Source organism: Trachypithecus francoisi, unplaced genomic scaffold (assembly GCF_009764315.1).
Source record: "Trachypithecus francoisi isolate TF-2019V2 unplaced genomic scaffold, Tfra_2.0 Lachesis_group2, whole genome shotgun sequence".
NCBI classification, from domain to species: domain Eukaryota; kingdom Metazoa; phylum Chordata; class Mammalia; order Primates; family Cercopithecidae; genus Trachypithecus; species Trachypithecus francoisi.
The window spans coordinates 96793057-96816625 of NW_022681465.1; the positions used below are offsets into that span (position 1 = coordinate 96793057).

Consider the following 23569-nt stretch of genomic DNA (forward strand, 5'->3'; position numbering starts at 1 on the left):
CCATTATACACTGGCAACCAAGAAATTATAAAAAAGCATTCTGATACCGTAACCATATCTGAAAAGCAGGATACAAAAACCCCAGTAGTAGTATTTCAGGTGAAGCTTTGTGAAAGAAGATGCGTAATTTCTACATAGTTGTTTGTATTTCCTTAAAGGTAGTTTTAAACAGTGTCACTTTATTTTAAGAAGTTATTAAATGAAATTAAAAATAATTATCATAGTGATTTTTTCAAATACCTAATTTGTGTTTATATATATTGTTCAATATGTAAAACATTTTCAAAGAAAGAAAAAATCACTGGTAGATTCATATCCCACAGATAATCATCATTGTTTTTGTCTACCCTCTCATACATTAATATATAGATGCTTTTCCCAAGAATAGAATCATGCCGGCCGGGCGCGGTGGCTCAAGCCTGTAATCCCAGCACTTTGGGAGGCCGAGACGAGCGGATCACGAGGTCAGGAGATCGAGACCATCCTGGCTAATATGATGAAACCCCGTCTCTACTAAAAAATACAAAAAACTAGCCGGGCGAGGTGGCGGGCGCCTGTAGTCCCAGCCACTCGGGAGGCTGAGGCAGGAGAATGGCGTAAACCCGGGGGGCGGAGCTTGCAGTGAGCCGAGATCCGGCCACTGCACTCCAGCCTGGGCGACAGAGCGAGACTCCGTCTCCAAAAAAAAAAAAAAAGAATAGAATCATGCCATACCTCCTTTTTCTCCCTTTCTGTCTTTTCAGTATACTATCAACATTTTTCACATTATTAAATATTCTTTTGCAACATCTCTTTTGATGGTTATATAATATTCTATCATGAGGATGTCACATAATTTAACATGAACAACTTTGTGAAAAAATTCATCCCGTTTTTAATTATAGGTCTTATCGGTGAATACATTTTCGTTAATATTTTGTAAATTCATTGTTATTTCCTGTGTCAGGTAGGCTTTTAAAAAAAACTTTTTTAAAATTGAGACATAATTTACATATAAGAGAGCACACAGTTGTTATCTGTTCACTTTGATGAATTTTTGACAATTTTATACACCAATATAAACACCATCAAAACAAGGTGTAAAACATTTACATCACCCCAGGATATTCCCATCTTCCCTTTCCTAGCTAGTCCCCTCCCCATAACACTTTCTGCTTTCTATCAGCTCAGGAATGACTTTGATAAAATTTTTACTAAATTGCACTGTATAAAGTTGAATCATTTATACCTGTACCAGCAATGTATGAAATTGCTAGTTTCTTCTTAACCTAGAATTATGTGTGTATGTACTATAATATGTCAGAAATAACAGATACATAGTAATCGTTGCCAATTTCTACCTTGTATTAATTTCTATTTCTTTGTTTGCTGGTAGTTGAATTTTTTCAATGTGCTAACTGGCCATTTATATTTCATGGTTGTGGTGGTGGTTGTTAGCTGTCTACTCTTATGTGTATATCTTTTTTATTTACAAAAGGTCTTAATTTTTTTTTTTTTTTTTTTTTTTTTTTGGAGACAGAGTCTCACTCTGTCACCCAGAGTGGACTGCCAGGTTCAAGCAATTCTCCTGCCTCAGCCTTCCAAGTAGTTGGGACTACAGGCGAGCACCACCACACCCAGCTAATTTTTGTATTTTTAGTAGAGACAGGGTTTCACCATGTTGGCCAGGCTGGTCTCAAACTCCTGGCCTCTAGCGATTCGCCCACCTCAGCCTCCCAAAGTGCTGGGATTACAGGTATGCGCCACAGCGCCTGGCCTATGAAGAATATTATTTTTCATTTAAAATATTTTTACCAGTTTGTCATTGCCTTACAGTTTGTTTATGGGGACTTTGTTTTGTTAACATGGAATTTTAAATATTTGCATTGCTAAATTTGCTGATCTCTTCCTTTATGATTTCTACCTGGTGTCATTCTTAAGATCTTCATAATCCCAAGATTATATAAATACCTAGTTATATCTTTCAGTAGTATTTTTATGCTTTTTATTTTTAATTTACATCAAAAATCCACCTGGAATTGATTTGGTTTATTTTTTTAGGTCATTGTTATCATGTTGCTTTTTTTTCTAAATTGTTAGCCACCACAACTGAATAATACCGTGTTTCCCCATGGACATTAAATGTGTTCTTTATCAGAGTAAGCACTTATGTCTATTTTGAGTGAGTTTTCTTATTTTACATTGATTTCTTTGTCTATTCTTGTGCCAGTACCTCACTACTTAATTGTTTAGCAATATAATATAATATATTAACTGTTTAGTATCTTTTAAGGCAGGTTGAACCTTTATTGTTCTACACTTATATTTTTACTTTGAAAGTTTAGGTGGTGTGCTACATTCTTATTCTCTTTTAGTTACCACACCTGGAAAAAGCTTAGACTATAGGCTATGGAGTCAATAAAAAGGCCTAATTATTTAACAGGTGGCCGCTACCTGAATTGCAGCCCCAGTGCCAAGAAGGAAATAATTAGTTTTTAGACAAACCCTTCAAAGTAATGGAAAAGATCACATGTGGAAAATAAATAGCATGAGGAATAAAAAAGAGTGAAGTCTAGCATGCTTGATTGCCATTTTCTGGTATGGGCATATAAATGTTTTTATGAGACATTTAATTATAATTTTTTCCTTCTCCCTGGTACACTGAGCAAAAGCACAAAGAATTGGCAAGGTTACAGAATATATACCATCTTACTTTCTTCACTTTTACCTGGTGTGAATCCCCAGGACATCTAGGATAGCCACATATAAATGCAACTCACAAAATCCCCCTCCAAAAACATTTGTTAATAATCTTCCAGCTACCTGCCATTTTGATTTATTAATATCCCTTCTACTCTCTGGTATTAATTCAGGTAATCAAGTTAAATGTAATAGTAATGTTCTATTCTTTGCGTACAGATAATTCAGTTGATCACAATAAGTAAAACGTTGAACTGAGGTTTTTTTAGTAGAAATAAAAGTTAAAGCAAGAAAATCTTACTGAGCATTTACATAACACCAGTCTTCTTTAAACCTATAAGCTAGAAAGTGTTGTTGTGCCCAAATTATACTGGGGAAAAGTCTAAGGCACAGAAAGTTTAAGTAATTTGGTCAAGATGTCATAACTAGAAGTGATAGTGTTCAGACATAGCCAATCATGCTTGGCTCAATAGTTTGATTCCATTTGTTTTTGAAGACATTCTCTCTTGTTTGTGATTTTGTGTTACTTATATGTAGTATCACATTTTCTGCTAGAAAAAGAATCATTCCTAGTTTATATGGGGAAACATAGTGCATCAGTATTTTTATGGCATTCTACATAAAAAATTGTCACTTTCAGAGGTTCTCCCACCTAAGTAACAGTTTCTCTAAGTTAGCTAGGCTACATATTTTTCCTATTTTCCAATAAGGCAATGTGATTGTTGATGTTGTTGTTTTAAACTGTAGTAATAAGGCCAGACAAATGACTTCAGGACTTAATTCACACTTAGTCAAAAATTGTCTAAGTCCCCTTTAAAGTGTGGAAAATGTCAAATTTATATCCTTAATATTATATCCTCTGTATTATTTGAAGAATTAAAATTCAGAAAGTTATTTAAAAGTTTGTTTAACTTGAACAAGAAGTTCCTGCCACATTTACCCCTAATTTTTCATAGGAATATAAATAGTAGAGTGGTTATGAATATGGGATTTGGAGTCAGACCTGAATTTGAATCCCAGCTTGGAAACTTACTAGCTGTGGGATCTGGGGTAAATTACATAACCTTTCTAACTCTGTGCCCTAAAGTGTAAACTGGGGATAATAATAGTACCTTTCTGGTTAGTCAGTTTGTGGATTAAATGAAATACTATTTTTAAAGGGTTTAGTATGGTGTGTGGAACAATCAGTGCTCAATAAATGTGTTCTTGTTTTCATCTTCAGTGTTGTCATTATTATTTTTAAGAATTAATTTATCTATATTTGACCACTGTCAGTAGATCTATCAAGATCAGATGTCTAGAATATATACCATTTCTATAATATTTGACTGTTTTATGACCTTTCCTTAGTTTAACTCATTATAACTCTCAGTGATTAACTTAAGGTTGGTTTGTATCATAATTCTTACCATTCTGAGATTTAAAAAAACCTTTGAGTTTGATATTTTTTCAGTGGACAATAATGCCTCATTAATGAATTATCAGCTTTTTCCTTGAGGCTAGTACTAAGATAAGTGGGGGAGGGGATGCAGATAAAGGAACATTCATTGTAAATAGAATTTAAATATAAAGCAAAAGGATATCATCACTTTGGAGAACATAAAATTATAAGCTCAGTGTAATGTAAATATTTTTATTCCACCTCTCTCTCAGCCAAGTTCTAAGGTTGTGATAAAATGAAGCAAGAAGGAATATGAGTATAGACCAGGTTCTCTGGTTAGTGTTCATTTTATACAGAACTATAAATAATGCTGCAAAAGACCAACGTGGTTCTTTATAAATAGGTCGTTGTCAGAGTTGCTGACCCTGGAATGGTGATTATTTTAATTCTAAACTCCCTGTCCAGTCCCTGAAGTCACCTCTTTTTCTTCCTTTTTCTTCAGGGTGAAGGCAGCTCTTCTGTCTTAATCCTATGCTTTCATATGGTTTGCCCTGAAATAAGTTTCTGTCATATTAGGGAAGTTTGCTTTGTTTGTGGATCTGTTTTGAGAGAGATGGGGAGACAGCCATGTACCCCAGCTGCTTACCAGGCCTTTTTGATTGGAAATAGCATCTTCCCTATGGAAGACAGTTGTTCTATTAGTCTACTGGCTGTAGATTAAATGTTATTGGCTGAGCAGTTGCTGAAACCCCAGGGCAGGTGTAAGATGCATATTACAGATTAATTATGGAAAACCTCTTAGATCTTTCCACCTGTGTCGTGCTGAGTGTTGAGCATGTTAGATAGGCAAGAAAGCTCAGAAACTGTGCATTCCCATTGCTAAAGATATTTTGAAAACTATGTCTTTCATATTTACTTCAACAATACTAAATATTTACAGAAGACACTATAATATGAGGATTTCTTTTTTAACTAAGGCATACAAAAGACATGTTTTAGAGTTAGCCTTTCAAAACTCCAAACTGAGGGGGCAATATAACATTCCTTTAAAGTTCGGAAACAGGAGATTTTTCCATGTTAGTGGTGAACAGTGAAAGAAAAGCCACTGATTTTCATCTTCATTTTCTTTTTTCAAAAATCAGTTTCCATTTTCCTCTTTGCTTGATTTTCCTAATGCTCTATTTTTCTATTCTTATTTTTTTGTTCAAGTATTTTAAAATTTTTTGTTCTTATTTTTCTCTTACTGTTAATTTTTAAATTTCTCTTTTGAGTTTTTTGGTTTTTTGTTGTTGTTGTTGTTGTTTTACCATTTGTTTCTGCATTTTTCTCTGCTTCCTTTAACTACTTATGTTTCCTGTTTTGAATCTTCTTTCATCTTTTGCTTTTCTCCATTAATCTCTTTCTCTCCTTTGGCCTTTTCTATTACTCAGAGTCATTCCTGCTCTGCTAAACATGAAGAGTTCCAGTGGCCTTATTTTCCAGGACTTTTTTTTACATAGTTTGATCTCTGAGCTCATTCATATTTTGTCTGTGTCTCTTCATGAGAGTTACTGTGATCTCCACTGTCTACTTCATGTTGAAAAAAGATTCAGACTTCTTTTTTCAGATGTGCTGGTGCATAAACACTTTTTCTTTCTCCCCCTCCCTTTTTTTGTTGATAAATAATAATTGTACATATTTGTGGGGTACAGGTGATATTTTGATATGTGGATACAATGTGTGATGATCACCTCAAACATTTATCATTCCTTTGTATTGGGAACTTTTGAACTCTTCTAACTATTTTGAAATATACAATAAATTGTTAACCAGAGTCACCCTACTGTGCTATCAAACACTAGAACTTATTCCTTCTAACTGTATGTTTGTATCCATTAACCAGCCTCTCTTTATCCTCCCCACCCCACCCTTCCCAGCCTCTGGTAACGATCATTCTACTGTATACTTCCATGAGATAACATTTCTAGCTCCCACATGTGAGTAAGAATATGCAGTATTTCATCTTTCTCTGCCAGGCTTATTTCACTTAACATCATGGCCTTAGATCTGTGTGTGTTGCCACAAATGACAGGATTTCATTATTTTTTATGGCCAACTGGTATTCCATTGTGTATATATGCCACATTTTCTTTATCCATTTATCCATTGATGGACACTGAGGTTGATTTTGTTTCTTAGCTATTGTAAATAATGCTGCAGTGAACATGTGGGTGCACAATTCCTTTCAATATAATGATTTCTTTCTTTTGGATAAATACTCATTAGTGGAATTGCTGGGTCATATGGTAGCTCTATTTTTACCTTTCTGAGAAACCTCCATACTGTTTTCCATGGTGGCTATACTAATTTACATTCACACCAACAGTGTATAAGAGTTACCTTTTCTCTGCATCCTCACCAGCATTTGTTATTTGCTGTCGCTTTCGTAATGACCGTTCTAATTGGGGTGAGATGAGATCTCACTGTGGCTTTAATTTGCAGGTCCCTAATGAGTAGTGATGGTGAACATTTTTCTGTATGCCTGTTGGCCATTTGTAAATCTTCTTTTCAGAGATGTCTATTCAGATCCTTTGCCTACTTTTTAATGGGATTTTGGTTTTTTGCTTTTAAGTTATGTGAGTTCCTTGTATATTCTGGATATCAGTACCTTGCTAGATGAATAGTTCATAAATATTTTCTACATTCAACAGGTTCTCTCTTTACTCTGTTGGTCATTTCATATGCTAGGCAGAAGCTTTTTAATGTAATTAAGTCTCATTTGTTTGTTTTTGTTTCATTGCCTGAGGTGTCAACCATAAAATTTTTGCCTGGACCAATGCCCTGAAATATTTCCCGTGTGTTGTCTTTTTATAGTTTTGTAGTTTCAGGTCTTATATTTGAGTCTTTATTTTATTTTGAGTTGATTTTTGTATATGGTTAGAGATGGGGGTCTAGTTTTATTCTTCTGTATATGGATATCCAGTTTTTTCAGCATAATTTATTGAAGAGGGTGTCTTTTTCCCAAAGTATGTTCTTGGCACCTTTGTTGAAAGTCAGTTGGCTATACATATGTGCATTTATTTCTGGGTTCTCTATTCTGTTCCATTGGTCTGTGTGTCTGTTTTTATAACAACACCATGCTCTTTTGGTCACTGTAACTTTGTAGTATATTTGGAAGTCACAGAGTGTGATACCTCCAGGTTTGTTCTTTGTGCTCAGTATTGCTATGGCTATTTGGGTTTTTTTTGTAATTCCATACAAATTGTAGGATTTTTTCTTCTATCTGTATAAAGAATATCATTGGTATTTTGATAGGGATTGCATTGATTCTGTAGATTGTTTTGAATAGTATGATCATGTTAACAACATTAATTCTTTTCATCCATAAGCATACGACGTCTTTTCATTTGTTTGTGTTCTCTTCAGTTTCTTTCATCAGTGTTTTGTAGTTTTCTTTGTAGAGGTCCACCTTGGTTAAATTTATTCCTAGTTTGGTGTGTGTGTGTGTGTGTGTGTGTGTGTGTGTGTGTGGCTACTATGAATGAGATTGCTTTCTTAATTTATTTTTCAGATAGTTTGTCATTGCTCTGCAGAAACACTACTGATTTTTGTATGTTGGGCTTTTGTCCTGCAATTTTACTCAATTTGCTTACCAGCTCTAAAAGTGTTTTGTGGAGTCTTCAGGTTTTTCTACATATAAGTTCATGTCATCTGCAAAGAGAGACAATTTGATTTCTCTTCTGATTTGGATGTGTTGTATTTCTTTATCTCGTCTGACTGCTCTGACTAGGATTTCCAGTACCATGTTGGATAAGAGTGGTAAAAGTGGGCATCCTTGTCTTGTTCCAGCTCTTAGAGGAAAGGCTTTCACCTTTTCACCATTCAGTATGATGTTAGCTGTGAGCTTGTCACAAATGGCCTTTATTATATTGAGGTATGTTCCTTCCGTGCCTAATTTTTTGAGTTTTTATCATAAAAATGTGTTTAATTTTAGCAGAGCTTTTCTTGCATCAATCAAGACGATCGCATAATTTTGGTCCTTCATTCTGTTAATGTGATGTATTACATTTATTGATTTGTGTGTGTTGAACCATACCTGCATCCCTGGGATGAATCCCACCTGATCATGGTGTGTATTATCTTTTTGATGCATTGTTGTCATGCTTTGCTAGTATTTTGTTGTGAACTTTTTTTTTTTTTTTTTTTTTGAGACGGAGTCTCGCAGTCGCCCAGGCTGGAGTGCAGTGGCCGGATCTCAGCTCACTGCAAGCTCCGCCTCCCGGGTTTACGCCATTCTCCTGCCTCAGCCTCCCGAGTAGCTGGGACTACAGGCGCCCGCCAACTCGCCCGGCTAGTTTTTTTGTATTTTTTAGTAGAGACGGGGTTTCGCCGTGTTAGCCAGGATGGTCTCGATCTCCTGACCTCGCGATCCACCCGTCTCGGCCTCCCAAAGTGCTGGGATTACAGGCTTGAGCCACCGCGCCCGGCCTGTTGTGAACTTTTGTATCTGTGTTCATCACTGATAGTGGCCTGTAGTTTTCTTTTTCTTGTTATGTCCTTGTCTTGTTTTGGTTACCAGGTAGTGCTGGTCTCATAGAATGAATTAGGAAGAATTCTTTTATCTTCAATTTTTTGGAATAACTTGACAAAAAAATATAGTGTATGTTCTTTATAATTTTGGTAGAATTCAGCAGTAAAACATGAGCTTTTCTTTGTTGGGAAATTTCTTATTACTGATTCAATTCCATTGCTTTTACTGGTCTGCTCAGGTTTTTTATTTATTCCTGGTTCAATCTTGGGAGGTCATATGTGTCTAAGAATTTATCCATGTTTCTCTAGGTTTCCAATTTGCTAGCATATAGTTCACAGTAGCCTCTAAAGATCCTTTCTATTTCTGTTGTATTAATTATAATGTCTCCTTCTTTCTCATTTTATTTATTTTGGGCATTTTTCTGTTTTTCTTTGTTAGTCTTGCTAACAGTTTATCTATTTTGTTTATCTTTTCAAAAAATCAACTTTTCATTTTGCAGATTACTTGTATTGTTTGTAGTCTCTGTTGTGTTTAATTCTGTCTGATCTTTATTAATTCCTTGTTTCTACTAATTTAGGGTTTGGTTTGTTTTTGCTTTTTAATTCCTTGAGGTGCATAAATCCTTCTACTTTTTTGATGTTGGTGATTGTTGCTATAAGCTTCCTTCCTAGCACTGCTTTTCCTGTATTCTATAAGTTTGGGTTTCTTGTATTTCCATTTTCATTTGTTTAAACAAGTTTATTTTCTCCTTAATTTCTTCATTGATTCAGTGGTCATTTGGGAGCATGTTGTTTAATTTTCATGCATTTGTACAGTTTCCAATGTTTCTTTTGTTACACATTTCTTTTATAGCATTTTTTGATCAGAAACTACTGGTTATCATATTAGACGGAAATAAATACCTCAGTCTACCCTTAAAAGCCCTCCAACAACTAGTGCTTCCTATCTCACCAACCTTATTTCATTTCTTTCATTATTTCTCCCCATTTAGTAATTGCCTGTTTACTTGATTGTGAGCAGACTCAGTTGTTTGAGACGGTTTGAGTCTTGTTCACTGTTGCATTCCCGGTGCCAAACATGGTGATTTGTGTTGGGAATAAGGCCTTCAGACCCTTTGTACTGGTCAGGCCTGTTGGCTGGTACTAGAAGGCTTGCTAAGCTAAGAGTCAACTTCCTTTTGTGGGTAGAGACTATCTTATATTTTGATGATAGACTCCCTAAAACATCCACCAGCCTGTGCAGAAAGTCTCAGGCTCAGCATAAGTCTCTTTTCATGATCTCTCATAGCTCAGCAAATACTGATAGTTGCTTTTCCACTCACTTATATTAGTGATTGCTAGTTTCTATTCCCTCAACAGACTGCAGTGGGAACATGCCTTATGTTCTTTTCCATCTCCTATAGCACCTGATATAGAACTAGACAGAAGGGCCCCCCCTCTTTTAAAATTTTTTATTTGTATAAAGCAATGTTTCTCAAAGCATATTTCTAGAGCGCCTGCATCAGATGCAGGTTGCATGTTAAAAATCACCAAGTAGCTTTAAAAACTATCAGTGCCAGGCTTCCAACTCCAGAGGTATTGATTTAATTGTCCTGGGATGGGATCCCAGTATCAGTAATTTTTAAAAATGTTCCTAGTTATTTTTAAATGCAGTCAAAATAAAGGGCACAGAAATAAAGCTTAAGAGGCTTTATGCTTTCAGATTGACTGATTTCATTAGCCCTTTGTCCTTGCCCCTTCAGAGATGGAGATCAGCTGGTTCCTAATGACAAACTACTCAAAGAAACTCAGGTAGCTCTGAGTCTATTATTTGAACTGAATAATCTCAAGCACATTATTTATTTCTGATAGATGTGATTTGAGGAGAAGGCAATGAGCTAGACTCAATTATTCATTCAAAAAACATCTGGGGGTTTTTAATTCATAATGCCAGTGCTGGACACTGGTGAAACAAAACCAGATAGGACCCAGACCCTACTCTCATGAAGTAAACAATCTGTAAGGACATACAGACAGACACCACAATGTGGTAAATGCACAGTTTGGAATTGCCTGCAAACTGTGACACAACAAAAATAGCACTCACTGACGCAGCACACTCTACAAAAAGCTTTCCCATGTTGTCTGGTAGCATCTTTACAATAACTGAATATGTGGGGGCAGGGCAGGAAAAAGAATATTATCACCGCTGTTTCACAGGCGATCTCTCAGACTGAGGGTTGTGAAACTTGTAGCTGATAACTTCTTGACCAGATACTTTCTTCAGTGTCTTCAGAGGTAACAAACTTTCATCCTGTTAAGATGGATTTAACTTGGGGAATACATCAAAAGTCAATTCAGTGATAGGTCTAGTAAGGAAGATAAGAAATCAGATAGAGTAGTGCTTATTTTGGAGTATACAATTTAAAAAATGCAACCATAAAAAGACATGAATCCAGGTTGGACATTAAAGAAATTCCAAAAGAGAAACTCCAGAAATGTCTTGAGCAATGTGGGAGCATCTTTGGGAAAAGGCACCACTCCTTTAGGTGAATGCTTACTTACACACACACAAAAAAAGCATTAATTTCCTCTATAAATTTTTATCTCCTTATTGCCTTTAATCAGTGCTATCTGAAATCTCAGTTCCAGTTTCTTCTAATTCTTCCTAAAATAGGGATGCTAAGCAGGGACACCTCATTCAGCTGGAAGTCCAAAAGGAGCAGAGCCAAGGGCCCATAGGCTTCTGCAAGGGTGGGTATCTGGCAATCTCCTCTCAGCCATCGAATTACTAAGGACTACCTTGTGGTCAATAATATTCAGGTCCTTTATATTTTTCAAAAATGCAAATGTAGCCACAAACACTCTTCTGTTTTAAATCCTTTGGTGGCTCTCCATTGTCTACACAAGGAAACCCAAATTCCTAATGTGGCTTCTATAATCTGGCTTTTGCTTCCCTCTCTGACCTGTTACATCTCCTTCCCCCATCACATCTATGCTCCAGACGTCCCAATTCTTTCAAGTTTTCTGAACAAACGTCTGCACTCCCCTTCTTCCTTGCTGTCTCTATATACACTATACACTTCTCTCTCTCAGTTAGCTGAAGTGTTATCTCCATCTTAGAAATGGTTCCTGATTCCTTTCCTGGTCTGACCCGTTCTTTCTCCCCCAGGGTTAAGACCCTCTTCTGGTCTTGCAGAGAATCTTGAATATCTCTCTGGGTTAGTCTTCCTCATACTACAGTGTAACTGCTGTCTCCCTTACTAGGCTGCAGGTGCTCTTGAGGGTGGCAGCTCTGCTTTTTTGTTGAGATGGGGTCTTGCTGTGTTGCCCAGGCTGGAGTGCAGTGGCTATTCAAGTAATCAGAGCGCATTATAGCTCTGAACTGCTGGGCTCAAGTGATCCTCTTGCCTCTGCCTCCCAAGCAGTTGGAACTACAGACATGTGCCACCACACGCGGCTCTATTGTGGCTCTGTTACTGGCCTTTGTACCAGCACTAGCCAGCAATGCTTGCCAAGAAGAATGCCCTCAATAAATGTGTGCTGAATAAATACATGTTTCTAAGTGGGCAGCCACCTCGAAAACCTTTGACTAGAATTCTAGTTTTGTTCATCTTGCTCCTTGATAGTATTAATACATAATTCCAAATCACTGAGCAATTATGTTTATAAACTCTTACATGATAATGCCAGAGAAAAGGCTAATGTTACTCAAAAAGCTGAAACAAGGTATTTTTATACTACTACTAACTTTATGGTATGAAAATTCAACGCTTATCTTTCTCAAACGGACCAGTTAAACTGCTTGAAGACTGACATCTATCTAGTGTATGATTAGCCTTTGAGGTGGAAGAAAGTACATATATTGTCCTCATACAGCCTTCCCCATGTGGGTTGAAAGACCTTACCATTCTTTACGAAACTTTGCCATACACAAAATTTGTCTCTGTACTGTGTTAGTGTACTGTGTTGACAGCTTCTCATTTCTCTGTTAAGTTAGAATTCCAAGAAACCTAACAAAATAGCTCCTATATTACTTAAGATTGTTGTCCTATGGGACTATGGATTACAAACTTTAATGAATCTGATTTAAATATTTAGGGGTAGGGTTGAAAGGAGACTTGTATTTAAAAAGCAAAACCAGCCTTTTTATTTAAAAAAAAAAATCTCAGCAAGACCAATTTTCAAGTTTTACCCACGTTTGATCCTTTGAAAGGACCATACCCTGCTCTGTGTCATAGATGAGCTGCAGCATACTTCTGTCCACGTCACTTCTCTGGGACGCCTTTCCACCTCCTTCCCACTGGTGTATGTCCCTGGTCTTTTCAAGGCCCAGTTTAATTCCCATTTCCTCCTAGAATTCTTTTCTGACTGCCCTGGGCCTCAGGATCTGTTCCTGCCTTTGAATTTCTTTAACACCTTCTATGAAACCTCTGTGATATGCACTCAGAAGCCCTGAGTTTGATTTGAGTTACATTCAGTCACTGTGGCTGGCAAAAGTCACATTGCTTTTCAGGCCTCAGTTTCCTCACCTGTGAAGAGGGGTGGTAATGTGCACCCTATTTACCTCACGTGGCCTGAGGATCAAACATCATGGATTCGAAAGGGCTTTGCAAATGGCAAAGTGCAGTCCAAACATTTATTATCATTTTAACTTATTTTGTACTTTGTGTCTTAGTTAGCTTGGGCTGCCATAACAAAATACCATGGCCTGAGTGCCTTAAACAACAGCAATTTATTTTCTCACAGACAGAAGTCCCAGATCAAGGTGCCATCAGTCAGTGTCTGGTGAGGGCTCTCTCCTCGGATTGCAAATGGCTGCCTTCTCACTGTGTCCTTACATGAGCTTTCCTCAGTATGTGCCAGAGAGAGAGAGTTTTAGTTTCTTCCTTCCTTATGAGGACACTAATCACAACACGGGGAAGAGGGGAAAGTGGGGGCACCCTCATGACCTCATTTAAACCTAAGCATTTCCTTCCAAAGACCCCACCTCCAAATACCATCATATTGGCAGTTAGAGCTTCAACATATGAATTTTAGGGAGACAAAATTCAGTCTATAATAGTGTATCTGTGTTGCATATAAACTGTGCTTACATGAATATTTACATTTTTATAATACTCTATTATACTGCTGCTGTGGTTTGAATATGGTTTCTTTGGCTCTGCCAAGTCTCATGTTGAAGTTTGATACCCAGTACTGGAAGTGGGGCCTGGTGGGAAGTGTTTGGGTCATTCAGGTGGATCCCTCATGAATGGTTTGGTGCTGATCTTGTGGTAATCAGTGAGCTCTCACTCTAGTAGTTGCTATGAGAGTCTCCTTGAGTACTGGTTGTTAAAAAGAACCTGGCACCTTCCCTTTCACTCTCACTCTCCTCTCATGATGTGTTCTGCACATGCCACCTCCCCTTTGCCTTCTACCATGAGTGGAAGCAGCCTGAGGCCCTCACCAGAAGCAGATCCTGGTGCCATCCTTTTTGTATAGCCTGCAGAGCTGTGAGCCAAATAAGCCTCTCTCTCTCTTTTTTTTTTTTTTTAATAAATTACCCAGCATCAGGCATTCCTTTATGGAAATATAAATGGGCAAAGACAACTACATAACCCTTTCAAAGTGTTTTGTACTTTATATACACTATATATACTATTATATGAAATAAGTTATATCATACACATATAACTTATTTGATCCCAACTCACTTTGGGTTTATATGTATATTTCTAAATATGTCCTATCTACACTAGACTTAAGCCATTCAGAGAGCAGACACTATTTATAGAATCAAAGAATTATAGAAATGTTATTTTATTTTTATAACTTTCATGGCTTAAGCAATATACATTCACTGTTTTTGTTCTTCTTTTTGCAAAGTAGGACAATCCTGAGAGGCAAGAAGAAAAAGTAAACAAAACTTACTATAACTCATCAAGAACTACTGCAATACATAGGCACATCATTTCCTACATCAAGACCATGTAAATATCCACCTATATTTTCTTCTAGCACTTCCTTCTTTTTTCGTTTGTTAATCTTTCATCAATTCAGAAGTTTGTTTTAGTACATTGGGTCGGATAAAGTTCTAATTTAATTATTTGCCCCAAATGGCTAACTCACTGTCCCAACTTCATTTCTTAAATAATCCACCCTGTACAGTACACTGCTGCTTTAATTATTGTAACTCTGTAGTATACTTAGGCATCTGACTGGGAAAGATCATGACCCTGTTACTCATTTTTAAACCTATGTCTCAAAATTTATATATTTTTTAATAGACTATTTTTAGAACAGTTCAGATTTACACAAAATTGAGCAAATAGTACAGAGAGTTCTTGTACCCTCAGACTACTTTGGTGTATTACTAACATCTTACATTAGTGTGGTATACTTGTTATACTCAATGAAGCAATACTGATAGGTTGTTATTAAGTAAAGTCTGAAGTTTATTTAGATTTCTTTAGTGTTATGGACCAAATTGTGTTCCTGCAAAATTCATACATTGAATACATTCATACATATACATATAAATATACTATGTGACCATATTTGAAGACAGAGCCTTTAAGCAGGTAATTAAGATTAAATAAGGTCATAAGGGTGGAACAGCAATCCAATAGGACTTGTATCTTTATAAGAAAATGATGAGATATGATGAGCACATGTGCACAGAAGAAAGACCATGTGAGGATACAGCAAGAAGATGGCTGTCTGCAAGCCTGGAAAAGAGACCTCACCAGAAACCAACCCTACTAGCACCTTGATCTTGGACTTCCAACATACAGAACTGTGAGAAAATAAATGTTGTTTAAGCTACCCAGTCTGTGATATCTTGTTTATAGCAACCCAAGTAGACCAATACTCTTAGCTTTTACTTGATATCCTTTTTCTGTTCCTGAATCCCATTCAGGATACCATATTACATTTAGTTGTCATGTCTCCTTAGCCTACTCTTGGCTGTGGCAAGTTTTCAGAATTTCATTGTTTTTGATCACCTTGACAGTTTTGAGGAATACTGGTCAGATGTCATATGGCTGCAATTCGACATTTTTCTCATGATAAGACTGGGCTTATGGGTTACCGGGAGAAAGGCCTTAGATGTAAAATGGCATTAGCATCACATCATTTGAAGGGTACATACTAGCAACATGATTTATGACTGTTAATGTTGACCTTGATCACTTCACTGAGGTAGTGCTTGACAGGTTTCTACACAGCAAAATTACTCTTTCTTTTCTTTTCTTTCTTTCTTTCTTTTTTAATAAATGTGTATTTTAGGTTTAGGGGTATATGTGAAGGTGAATAAACTTGTGTCATGGGAGTTTATTGTACATGTTATTTCATCATCCAAGTATTAAGCCCAATACCTAACAGTTATCTTTTCTGCTTAAAGTTACTCTTTATTTCTTGCTTTCCACGATGTACACTTCGAAAGGATGTCACCATGTATAACCCATACCTAAGGAGTGAGAAATTAGGTTTCCCTACTCTTTATTAGAACATTTTATGGCTATATTTGTTTGCATGTTTCTCTCCCTCCTTTTACTGGTATTTTTATTTGAATTATATTAGGTTTATAAAATAATTTTTAGGTGACTTGGTTTTTGTCAAAAATTAAGTATCCTAGAAACATAGTATATCAATGTACTCCTTTAATAGGTTACAGTTTTCTTAATTTTACATAAAGATTTTAATAAATCTTTATAAAGGTTATTGCCAGATAATTTATATTTGGTGAGTTAGAGTCTTAAAAATTATGTTTTCTAAGTGATTATTTCAGAGCAACGATGACTTTTTGTGTACTTATTTTGTATCTAGCCACAATACTGACCTCTCAGAACTTTTGGTAGATACCCTTGAATTCTTTAAATATGCAAATAACTTAGCTTCCTCTATTCCATTTTACAAATGAACAACTAAAGAGAAGCTACTGAAGGTCTCAGAATTAGTTGCCAAGCTGAAGCCAGATTTCTAGTTCACTGGAAAATTTGGAAGCCTAAATATGACTAATACTTTTACAGGTACTTTTGCAGCTATTGTAAAACAAAGAACAAAATAGTGTCTGGATAATTGTTGACTATGCTAACAAACATTTGGCACTTATTATGATGTTAAGAAATCACAAGTAACACAAAAATCACAAAGCTTTAGATTCATTTCAAATGAGTTAATTCAAACAAGCTATATACAGAATGATGACATTATTAACCCTAAATATCAAAATCAGTTTTTCTCCTATGATTCTCAGTTTGCTTTGGCTACTGCTTAAAATATAAATGTCTGTTTTGTTTTAAATTTTTGATATTTTCCTAGGATTTCTAGAGTATATATTAAAATATTACTTGGATGCTTTTATTTCTATATTTTATAACTATCAAACGTAATTTTTAGAAAAAGCCTTATGAATATTTAATTTTAGGGCTTTTCTCTATTACTGATTACAAGTAACTTAAGGTTCTCTTTTCATAATTGTTCAAAGATTCTTTAGGAATTAAGAAACTACAGGGTTTAGAGAGGTTTACTCCACCCACTGTTAGTGCCATGTGTGTTGTCCAGGGAAGAGAGGATCAGGCTGCCTCATCTACTACTGTTGGCACCTAGATATGTTGTCTGGGAGCCTGAGGCCTGCCCCTTGTCACCACCACTGGTATCTGCACACATTGTTGGGGTCTGGGGACTGACCTGCCCTGTCCATTGCCATGGGTACTCATATGTACCATCCAGGGGCCTGAGGTTAGGCATGCTCTGTCTGCCATTGCCATTGCCAATGCCCACAGGTGTCATGTGGGGCCTGAGAACAAGTCTGCCCTGCTACTGCCACATGTGCATGTGCATTAGCATGCCATCCTGCGGCCCGGGGATCAACCTTCCCCACTGCCACCGTCAGTGCCTGCAAGTACCATCTGGGGGTGTGGGGATTAATCTGCCCCACCCATAGCCACTGCCATGGGTGCCCAAATGTGCCATCTGGGAGCCTGGGTACCATTTTGCCACTCCTGCTGCTGCTGGTGCAGGGCATGCCAGCTAGGAACTTGAGGACAGGCCTGCCCTGCCTCCTGCTGCCAGTACTGGTACCCACGGATCAGCCCACCTGGTGTCCCTATACCTAAAGGAGCCTCACCACAGCCTACACTAACAAGTACAGCCTAATCACCGAGGAACTCACAGACAACACTGAAACTGATTACAGGCTAAGAAGTCTACACTACTGCACTCACCCAGAACCAAAGCTGAAGCACCCTACCCAGTTGTTGAGGGCTTTTAAGGGTAGACTGAGGTATTTTTTTCAGTCTAATATGATAACCAGTAGTTTCTGATCAAAAAAATGCTATAAAAGAAATGTGTAAGAAAGATTATTTTTAAGATTATTTTTTAAGCTTTGGATCTGGGAAGGAAATAGTACAGATGTAGAACAATTAGGACACCTGCAACAATCTTAGGGTTGGGTGATAAGTTCCTAAGTTAGTGTAGCTTGGATGTGGGAAGAAGAGGTTTGTAGACTTCCCAGTGAAAAAGATAGCTATTTACATTATATAAGTGTAAATAATTTAAACTCATTTAAATCAGAAATGAATTGCTAATATTGGAATTCTATATTGGGCTACTTATTATGTGTCTGAGAATCAGTTCCTCTCTTGATATTTCTCATTGATACAAATAGCTATTGTGTCTTAGTCTATTTCACAATTGTGGGAGAACTTTAAAAACGGGATAAGAAGTTAGTGAGGCCAGTCAAGGTCTAGGTCCTTTCTGAAAAATCCGTTGTTTATTTCTGTTTATAATTTTACACAACTCCATACCAAAAAACACCAAAAACAATAACAAAAAAACCACTTTCTTGTCAGACACAACCTCTGTGAAAATAGTAAACCTCCATATTTTAACACACTATATATAATATATACTATATACTATAATATATAATAGATTATATATTATATATGTGGTATATACTATATACCATATGTAATATATAGCTATATATTATATATAACTATATATTTTATATATACACTATATATAATATATAAGATTGTAACACACTGTAAAGTCAATGTTATTTGAGAATCTGAACCTATGTGAAATTTTTTATTAATCAAATCTAAATTGTTGTCTTTGCCTTCAAGTGAACAAGCTCTACAATTTTCATATGTAAATGATCAGTGTGTAATTAATTCCAAAAAAATTCACTACTCTTTTTGGGCCAATTCCATAACCAGCCACAGAGTGGATAGTATTGAGTTATTGGGACATTCGTGATTGTAAACTATCAGACCCCCTTTACTCAAATTGAGTCTGTATTCTAAGTCTTACTGTGTATCCTCATAGGAGATTGTAAAGTGCAGGCATGCTTTCAGTTTGTACAGTCTGTGATTTATAGAAGCACGTAGGTCAGGAATTTATTATGCTGAAAATCATAATAACTGTTTTGTTTTGCTTTTCACAATGAAGTGACCAAAGCATGTTGAAAGATAAATGGATGAAGTATTTTGATTATGCTTTTATTTCTATTAAAGATTAAATATTATTGCCAAGTAACCAGCCATGCTAAGTATTATGATATTAAAGCTGAAGTAGTTTGTAAGCTGATAGCCCTTTCTTTCCTCTGGGTTTAGGTTTGTTATTAATCAAAATGTTGGACTTGCTTAGTGCAGTGGTGTATGAAACAAACAGTTGAAAAAGACAGCTCCTTTAACTTACAGCTCTCTGTTTTTTTTCAAATTTGTAAGGAAATCTGTTTCTTCTTGTGGACTTTGTGCTGTTATTCATGTGTCTAGAGTTCATTTTTTATAGCAGAGCTGACTAAATCCAATAGTTGCAAAATTCTCTCATGGCATAGAAAGGAAAAAGGTACCATTTTATATTCTTAATTGACAAATTCTGATCAAGTCATTTTTGAAACACGGAGAATCCCTACTAGAAATGGATATTACAAAAAACCATCTGTATTTCTGGGCAGAGAACAGGATAATTTTTAAAATAGAAGAATATGTATATGAAGAGGTATTAATAAGACAGTAAGTTTGTTTTCTCATATCAATCCAGGAGTATTGATGAAATTTTTTTAAAGGGCATATGATTCCAGCTACACTGATGTTGGCTTAGACGTCAACACAGCCAGCCCATAAGCACTTGGAAAGCTGATGCTAAGCATGTACTGAAGTGCAGCAGAGGGGTCTAGACGCCCCCCGATGTGTGGTAAAGGACCTTTAACAGGAGTCCCACCATTCTTCTGCACTTACTTCTCATCAGTGGTAATATTACAATTTTAAATGGTGCATATTGTGGGGGATGCAGCAAAGATTGTAAGAAGTGTTGAAGAAAAAGGCTACCTCTTAATAACTGGAGGAAAAAAAGGCTTAATTTATTACTTAAGTAAAGAGGTGCTGTGCTTTTTAGGCACAGTGTCTCCAAGCAAAGCAGGCTGCAAATCTTACATAGTGTTTTGGGGTCAGGAATTGTTTAGGGGCAGCTGTCAGCCTCAAAAGCTCCATTATTCGAAAGAGACTCTTGTTGACTGGCTGGCTTTCAGAAGCACAATCACTGGAGCGAGTCTGCAACTGATGGGCCAAATTTCAAAAGCATGTAGCTATCACTGGTTAATTGGCTTTCAGAGGTGTATTTACTGAAGTGAGTTGTCACTGATTATTTAGACCTTGGCGAGATAGCATTAATTGCATAAATCTGGTTTAATTATTTTTCCAACTGGTTCTAATGGTTTACTTAATACCATGGCTGTCGAACAGTCAGCGTTTTTCTGGGAGTTAGAGATTGTCTTACTTTCAGAAGCTAATACCTAAAAGCTGTAGGAAATTGAAAACACTAGAAAATTAGATTTTCCAACGACTGTACAATATATTTTCTAAATAAGGGTGTCTACTAAAAGAATGGAACTATAAAAAGTCAGCAACTCCACATGTTCAGGTATTGAGATCAGTTATGAAATTTGATACAAATAATGTATCATTAATAATATAGTTCCAAGCATGGTGGCACACGCTTGTAATCCCAGCTCCTTGGGAGGCTGAGGCAAGGTGTTCACTTGAGCCCAGGAGTTCGAGACCATCGAACATAGCAAGATCTCATCTCAAAAAGAATAATAATAATAATAATGAAGTATAAAAATGTGAATGTGACTTAACTTATTCATGTTCTAGATCATCCATATATATCATTTCTACTTATTGCGTTCCAGTAAGTTTTCTCAGGTGAGACAAAAGAAGGTAGAAATGGTACATAAGCCTCAACTCACCAACCCTGGTGAGCAGCAGCTACTAAACCCTTAGTAACGATGGTATCACTAAAATTGTGACATTTTGTTTCCCTCCTAAAATCTTTTTAGGATTCTTCAAAAATCTGGGTATACCCATGGGAATTTGCGACACAAGTAAATTTCACTCATCATTTGTTCTGCTGTAGAGAGAAAAGAGTGAGGGACCTTCACTACTGCCTACCTACTACCCAGATCTCTGCTTATATGGGGGAAAAGATATTAGGGTTTCATCTGAAAGTTACAATAGGCATATAAAAAGTATTAATCCTACAGTTTAACCGTTTCTGCTGTGATGAAGAAAACTGTGTATAGGGTATAATGGTAGGAAAAGGCTTAAGAGTTTTGTTTTATTTTTATAAAAATTGAACTTTTCGCCGGGCGCAGTGGCTCACACCTGTAATCCCAGCACTTTCGGAGGCTGAGGCAGGTAGATCACAAGGTCAGAAGTTCAAGACCAGCCTGGTCAGCATGGTGAAACTCCGTCTCTACTAAAAATACAAAAAATTAGCCAGGCATGGTGGCACATCTCTGTAGTCCCAGCTACTTGGGAGGCTGAGGCAGGAGAATCACTTGAACCTAGGAGGTGGAGGTTGCAGTGAGCCGAGATCATGCCACTGCACTCCAGCCTGGGCAACAGAGTGAGACTCCATCTCAAAAAAAAAAAAATTGAACTTTTCTCTTTCCAAATTCATTCAACTGTTCTGAAGTCTGCTCTTTTGACTTCCCTGTTCATTCCTGGCACCTCATATGAGGCACAGCTAATTACTGACATATTTAACTGATCCTAAAGATAGCTAGCTTATGACCTCTTAGGATTCCAGCATATGCTGATACCTTAAGACCAGTAAGCTTTTAATGAAGAGAGCAGGATTGGTTAGATTTGTTGTAATCAACAATAGAAGGAAATTAGTCCATAGAGTTATGTCAAAAGTTTAGTTTCCTGAGCAATGAGATCACTTGGACTCGGGAAGGGGAACATCACACACTGGGGCCTATCATGGGGAGGGGGGAGGAGGGAGGGATTGCATTGGGGAGTTATACATGATATAAACGTTATGCACATGTACCCTAGAACTTAAAGTATAATAATAAAAAAATATATATATAAAAAAAAAGTTTAGTTTCCTTTTGTATAAAGAAAATATTTTTAAACCAGCAATTCCCCAGTAAAGAGAGTCATAACACCATTTGAACATCATTTTTAAATTATCTTAATGTATTCCCTACTCTTGACCCATGTAACTGTTGAAATTTTTAAAAATCAGATAGGGCTGGCTTATTGTCTTGAGTTTTGCTCTGCAACCTGACTCACTCTGGCCAAAGGAATGTGTTCTTTAAAGGAAGCAGACAGTGTCCTCTGAGTTTACTTTGAGGAACACTTCTGTATAGAACTCTTTTAACCTCCCATCAGGAGAGAAACCTCAAGTAAAGACTGAGGCAAAGAGATTCTCTACTAGAAATATAAACCAGCAGAACAAACTCCAGACATGTTTTTCAAATTTAAGAGTTTTCTGAGAAGTTGGTTTCCATGTGGTGTAAGCACCAGTAAACAACAAACCCATCTTGGTGTTCTGTATGCTTATGGTTCATTATGTCAGTGATAGTAGAGTATAGAATTTCTACTTTAAGTTCCCATGCAAGAATCACTGAACCATCTCTCTCCCTCTTTAGGATGTCACATGTACTTCAGTTTGAGGATAAAAGCAGAAAAGTGAAAGATGCAAGCATGCAAGACTCAGATACATTTGAAATCTATGATCCTCGGAATCCAGTGAATAAAAGAAGGAGGGAAGAAAGCAAAAAGCTGATGAGAGAGAAAAAAGAAAGAAGATAAAATGAGAATAATGATAACCAGAACTTGCTGGAAATGTGCCTGCAATGGCCTTGTAACAGCCATTGTTCCCAACAGCATCACTTAGGGGTGTGAAAAGAAGTATTTTTGAACCTGTTGTCTGGTTTTGTAAAACAATTATCTTGTTTTGCAAATTGTGGAGTGATGTAAGCAAATGCTTTTGGTTACTGGTACATGCGTTTTTTCCTAGCTGACCTTTTATATTGCTAAATCTGAAATAAAATAACTTTCCTTCCACATTACATGTTAACCATTGCAGACTGTGCAAGCCTGTTTGTGTCCTTTTACCCTAAAATATATAAAGGCTTCCTTTTCAAGATTTTTTAATAAGAAGTTCTTACAGAAAGAATATTTGTGGGAACCTCCCTTTCACTAACTCCGGAATATAATAAAAGATTATAAATAAAATATAGAATATAAATATGGATGAGGTTTTTTGTATATAAATATTTCAAAATATCCAAGCCAACACAACTCAATAGCCTCATGCCTTCAGTCTTGAGGAACCCCCAAGTGAACATTCACACCTCCATTCAGGCCGGTGCCTGGGTTTTATGGACACAGTCAAGATATGTTAACACTCTAAGTAACATCAGCCAGGCTCACTGCATGCCCAGCCTGACACCTGGCCCCCTGCCCTCTCCTCTGCCCTTCTTAGCACAGTAATACCAAGAGCACATGCAGAGGTCCCATTCTGACAATAAAAACTCATTAAGAATTTAGCTTTTGATGACAATCATTCATACTCGTTTTTTGTTTTTTGGTTTTTTTTGAGACGGAGTTTTGCTCTTGTTGCCCAGGCTGGAGTGCAATGGTGCGATCTCAGCTCACCACAACCTCTGCCTCCTGGGTTCAAGCAATTCTTCTGCCTCAGCTTCCCAAGTAGCAGGGACTACAGGCATGT

General features: G+C 36.7%; 1 protein-coding gene across 1 annotated transcript in view; it reads left to right on the forward strand.

Moving 5' to 3' along the window:
* The window catches only part of CWC27 (CWC27 spliceosome associated cyclophilin), a 261663-nt gene extending 238577 nt beyond the window's left edge, over positions 1–23086 (forward strand). Inside the window, exon 14 of the mRNA XM_033179684.1 lies at positions 22485–23086. Within this exon, the coding sequence (XP_033035575.1) occupies positions 22485–22647 (163 nt within the window). The 3' untranslated portion in view covers positions 22648–23086. The remainder of the gene's footprint in view (positions 1–22484) is intronic.
* The last annotated feature ends 483 nt before the right edge of the window (positions 23087–23569 follow it).